At 35.5% G+C, this 5,304-nt stretch overlaps 1 protein-coding gene across 3 annotated transcripts; it reads left to right on the top strand.

Annotated features, from left to right (window-relative positions):
• Positions 1–332: 332 nt before the first annotated feature.
• On the top strand, positions 333–4,956 carry LOC114182109 (E3 ubiquitin-protein ligase RGLG2-like). Of its 3 annotated transcripts, none has more exons than XM_028068865.1 (12): positions 333–636; positions 1,535–1,870; positions 2,157–2,241; positions 2,337–2,477; positions 2,575–2,688; positions 2,794–2,891; positions 3,135–3,214; positions 3,291–3,396; positions 3,506–3,633; positions 3,736–4,021; positions 4,491–4,547; positions 4,641–4,956. In XM_028068865.1, the coding sequence occupies exons 2-12, from the start codon at positions 1,547–1,549 to the stop codon at positions 4,719–4,721; spliced, it is 1,500 nt and encodes a 499-aa protein (XP_027924666.1). In that variant the 5' UTR covers positions 333–636; positions 1,535–1,546; the 3' UTR covers positions 4,722–4,956. The 3 variants fall into 3 exon arrangements, with proteins under 3 accessions (XP_027924666.1, XP_027924668.1, XP_027924667.1); XM_028068867.1 differs by lacking the exon at positions 333–636 and adding an exon at positions 1,057–1,198; XM_028068866.1 differs by lacking the exon at positions 333–636 and adding an exon at positions 1,057–1,392.
• The last annotated feature ends 348 nt before the right edge of the window (positions 4,957–5,304 follow it).

The following is a 5,304-nucleotide window of genomic DNA, read 5'->3' as shown; positions in this document are numbered from 1 at the left end:
TAACGGATAATTTTTTTAATTTTTTTATTGCGTATCGGATCCGTTGGTATCCCAACATCACCTATTCTATTTAACAATTAAAATATCTTTTATTTTTATTTAAGTTTTTTCCCTTTCTTCTTCTATCTCTTTCAATTTATTTTATTTAAAGAAAAGAAAAGAAACAAACGACAAATTGGAGAAAATTTAAGAAAGAAAAACCCGATGCCAGCAACAATCAACCGAAAATAAAAAGTATTTTAAACATCAATTAGAACATTTTTTTTTAATAATTTACGAGATAACCTAATTAAGCAAGAAAGGGAAACACATGATACATTCATTAGTTTTGTTTTTTAACTTGCTTGCAAACCAGAGTTAATCATGTCATAGTTTACACGTCTACGCCTCCATGTGCATCCTCTTCTGCAAACTCCATCTTCAACGCTACAAAACAAAAACTAACAAATTAAAAAACATAAAAAACAGATAGAGAAAGTGTGTCTCTTCCAGTATTCACTTTTCTCCTTCACGAGACTTCATAATTATTCCATCATCTCTCTCTCTCACATACACTCTCCATTTCGCCATTAATCAAAGTCCCACACCGATTCCAGAATATTCCGAACGCCATGTTTCATCGCCGTCCAGATCCAGGTATCTCCCAAACGCAACCTCCACTCTCCACCGATGTCGTTTCCATGCTTTTCACTAATTACGCCATTGCTTTTTTTTCATACTCACAAGTTAATATAAGGATTTTTGCAATCCTGGGGTGATGGATAGAGTTCGTGAGGAAATTGAATTGATATTTAAGGCAACTTTTTTTTTTTTATTATTATTTTGAATTTGAATTGTTTAGTTTCCATTTATCGTTGAACGGGATTTTGTCACGTTATTTGTTTCGGTGTGCGACCAAACAGAGGTGCCGTGTGTTGAATGTGTTTGAAGACACATGGCGGCTACAGGGTTTTTTCTTGCGTTTAAGTTGTTTACTTAACAAGGCTGTGTTTCTTTGAGTCGGTGAGCGTTTTATGAATTGGTCCTTGTCTTTAATCTTGAGCATTTGCCTAGAAGTTTTGAAGATTCAACGTTGGAGGAGAGTTCCCTGTCTCCATTTATAGCACCAGGAATTGACTTTGGAGTTCTTATACTGCATGCTGGGTTTTGGAATTTGGACTGTGTTTCCTCTTGGTTTTGTTAAGGAGATATAACTGAGGTTTGGAGATTCTGTTATTTTGGTATTTTTGGTGTGTTGGGTTTCACGTTTCAGACGTCCAGACGTAGTGTTTTCGCCTCTAATAAGAGGACAATTGTTTAGCTTTTGCATCTCAAGTTCCACATTCTAGATATTCATTCTATCTTTCACATTGCTGACGTGATCTCTTCCTTCTCGACGGGTTTGTAAACACGGTATATAGCATCTGGAATTGGCTTTGGAGTATTTGTTGTTTCTTAGGGTTTTGATTTTGGATTGTGTTCTGCTCAGTTTTGCTGAGGGATTTTGAGTTTTGTAATTATTTATTGATTTATTGATATTGTTTTGATTTTTTAGAGAATTGAGTTGATGGGGGGTAACAATTCTAAGGAGGATAATAATTGGAGGCAGAACTCATCTGTGCGTTCAAGTCCCTCTGCTTCTTCTTGGGGTGCATATCCTGACCCCCACTCGGGTTACGGTCAGGGGGGCTACGCCTATGAGCCTCAACAGCCTTCGTACCCTACACAGCAGAGCTATTATGCCCCTCCACCTCCGCAACAAAACTATGGCTATGAGCCTCAGCCTCAGCCTCAGCCTCATGATAGTGGTAGAGTGGCCAACCATAGAAATGAGAAGCGGTTAGACAGGAAGTACTCAAGAATCGCAGATAACTACAATTCCATAGATGAGGTAAGAAATGGTTTAATTATATTTGATGTACTATCATTTTTAACATACTGTACAGAACTGAATTCACATAAATAAAAGGCTAAGACTCTGCATGTTTATGACTATTTTTAAGTGTATTGTTGTATGATCAGGTATGACTTAGCTGGTCATGATACTGTCTTCCAATTTGCTTATTTCTACACTGATGATACTTCCTATTCATTTTCATATTTTATGAAATGCTTTTGTGCTTTATGATCAATTTAATTCTTATGTGTTCACATTTGTTGCTTCCGTTTCATTACAGGTGACTGAGGCTCTTGCACGTGCAGGCCTTGAATCGTCAAATCTTATTCTGGGTATTGATTTCACTAAGAGCAATGAGTGGACAGGTTAGGCCTTATTGATATACATTTAGGTTTTTCAATAAAATTGCAATTTATTAAGTGTTTTGTGAAATGTTTGCTAAACTTGATGCCTCTTTCAGGAAAGCATTCATTTAACAGAAAAAGTTTGCATCACATTGGGAATGGTCCAAATCCCTACGAACAAGCAATATCTATTATTGGGAAAACCTTGGCTGCATTTGATGAGGATAACTTGATTCCTTGTTTTGGATTTGGGGATGGTATGTTTCTATAAGTTCTGATAACTTTCTATTTGATCGATGTTCTGTTTGTTGTTTAAATGTGGTAATAATGAGCAATACTGTGACATCATGGCAGCATCAACACATGATCAGGATGTCTTCAGTTTCTATCCAGATGAGCGATTTTGCAATGGATTTGAAGAAGTGTTGGGTCGTTATAGGGAAATTGTTCCTAATATTCGACTTGCAGGTTATATTTCTACTACTTGTCCCGTTCTTCTTTTGTAAATTTTATTTATTCCTGTTGTAGTTACTGTAGTGCTGATGCTAATTTGGACTAATGGTTTTATGTCAGGTCCTACCTCATTTGCACCAATTGTTGAAATGGCCATGACAATTGTTGAGCAGAGTGGAGGCCAGTACCATGTTTTGGTGATAATCGCAGATGGCCAGGTATTCTATTCTTTTCTATATCCAGAACGTAGAGTTGTCTTGAATTAAACCATTTTTCTGATCTATGTGACATAGACTTTAAATGGAGAGGAAACATATATTTGTCATTCATGAAATTCCACTCTTCTAATTTTGATTTAAAGTCATGGTTGCTACCATGCAATTTAAAGTAGTTTGTCTCACTTTCAATTGCTATAATGGTACTTAGCTTAGTGTAACCACCTACGTTGATATTTTCTTCAGGTAACAAGAAGTATTGACACTGAACATGGGAGGCTGAGTCCACAGGAGCAGAAGACTGTGGATGCCATTGTTGAGGCGAGGTGAGTATCCTGTAGATTTGTTCAATGATGATTTATGTGTTTGAATATCTTTTCTTACTTACCTGCGTTATCACAGTAAATTTCCCCTTTCAATCATATTGGTTGGAGTTGGAGATGGTCCTTGGGACATGATGAAGGAGTTTGACGACAATATTCCATCCAGGGCGTTCGATAATTTTCAGGTAATTGACGAAGAGCATACATAATAATGTTGATTAATAACTGTTAAAATGTTATAATCAGTGGGAATTCTTTGATTCATTTTATCGTGATTTCTTTGTGCTTCTTTAGTTTGTGAATTTCACAGACATTATGTCAAAGAACATTCCTCCTTCTCGAAAAGAGGCAGCATTTGCTCTTGCAGCACTGATGGAGATTCCTTCTCAGTATAAGGCAGCAATAGAACTCAATCTGTTGGGGTAAACTTTTGTTTTATACCATTTATACTTTTCTTTTCTGAAATAAGCCTTCAGTTAAGTTTCTGACAAAATTTTGGTGGCTCTGTTTATTTTATTAAATAGTCGTCGAAATGCCAATGCTCCTCAGAGAGTTGCCCTCCCAACTCCAACATATGGTTCAGCGTCTATGGGCACCTCAAAACCTTATGGTTCCGCAGCATCTTTTGGTGCTTCAAAACCGTACGGTTCAGCATCTTTTGACACCTCAAAACCATATGGCTCAGCATCTTTTGACACCTCAAAACCTTCTCATGCTACTGGCTTTGAGAAGAGTGCCCCTTCTTATTATGACAACATCGATGCAGTTGGCACAGCTCCTCCAGCCCCAAGTTCCACATATGACAATCAGGTACGAACCCTACAAAGTACAAAGTGCTCGAATAGAAATATGTCATGTTCTTGATCAAGTAGTTTTGAAGCAAATGCAAAATGCAAATGTAACATGGCATTGCTTGAAATTACGTGAATAGACACCATTTTTTTCCGTTCCAATCTTGCTTTTATTTTTGGATTATTTTTACGTGCCTTAGTTGAGAAATGATATTACATAGGAGCTTCTTGCTGGTCTAATGGGGAGAGACCAATGGTATCAATTTACCTGCTTAATTTTGTTGCATATTTTCATACTCTATCTTCTATTTCTAGAGACTGAAATTGTGCTTGTCCTGAATGAATCAAGATTATAGTTACATAGTTTCATTTTCTTGTTTCCTGGTTTGCATTTTATATCTGCAATATAAGGACTAAATTTGAAATGGTTGTGATGATTTTGTCCTTGTCATACTGTTCAATTAACGAATTCAATTCGTATTTTTCAGCTTTGCCCCATATGTCTGACCAATCCGAAGGACATGGCCTTTGGATGTGGGCATCAGGTAAAACAATATTTTCAATTTCTTGCTATACCTTTTCAGGGAAAAATCAGATAAGTGTTTATGAATAATATATTTGTTTATGTTAAATGACAGACATGCTGTGAGTGTGGACCAGATCTTCAGACGTGTCCTATATGTAGGAGCCCCATTAATACCAGAATTAAGCTTTACTAGGGCGTCTTTCATTGTGAAGTAATTTTGTGGTGTGAACAAAAATTCTTTGATTTTTTAATGTTTCTTGTTGTATACAACGTTAGATCATCTCTCGGTTTCCATTGAAAAATGATACAGTAAAAGAAAAAAAATCCCAACCAATTAATTTTATTTGGTTTGGATTTGTAAAAAACATTCGTGAAATCCAAGCCGAACTAGTCTATAAATTAAAAGCAGGTTGGTTCTGTTCGGTTCAGTGTTGTCCAAAGAGAAATGTTTACATTTTTCATTTTAATTTCTTTTATAGAATATAGAGCAGAACATTGTATTTAATAAGATTGCATTTTCTTAAAAACACATATCTTAAGATTAGTTTCTAATATTTCTAAGATTAACTTTTTATACAACATAAAAAAATTTGCCATGTGTAATTAAAGTAATATTATATCAATGTCGTTGGTTTGAGCAAAGTCAACTTTGAGTTGAATCTTCAAATTAGACATTGGATTGGGTTTTTTCAGTTTGAAAAAGTGATAAGATTTTTAGGTTAACTTATTTCACATTTTAGCAAAATTTATTATTAAAGAAATGTTAAATACAATAT

This window comes from Vigna unguiculata, chromosome 4, assembly GCF_004118075.2.
Source record: "Vigna unguiculata cultivar IT97K-499-35 chromosome 4, ASM411807v1, whole genome shotgun sequence".
Taxonomy (NCBI): Eukaryota; Viridiplantae; Streptophyta; class Magnoliopsida; order Fabales; family Fabaceae; genus Vigna; species Vigna unguiculata.
Note: the sequence above shows the minus strand (reverse complement) of the source record. Positions and strands in the feature narration are given on the sequence as shown.

What these genes read in the sequence shown, in the direction of transcription:
- LOC114182109 (XM_028068865.1), top strand. Translation starts at nt 1,547, where the DNA reads ATGGGGGGTAACAATTCTAAGGAGGATAATAATTGGAGGCAGAACTCA. An exon ending in TTGTTTTGGATTTGGGGATG is followed by an intron (nt 2,478 to 2,574) that starts GTATGTTTCTAT and finishes ACATCATGGCAG; the next exon opens with CATCAACACATGATCAGGAT. An exon ending in GATGCCATTGTTGAGGCGAG is followed by an intron (nt 3,215 to 3,290) that starts GTGAGTATCCTG and finishes GCGTTATCACAG; the next exon opens with TAAATTTCCCCTTTCAATCA.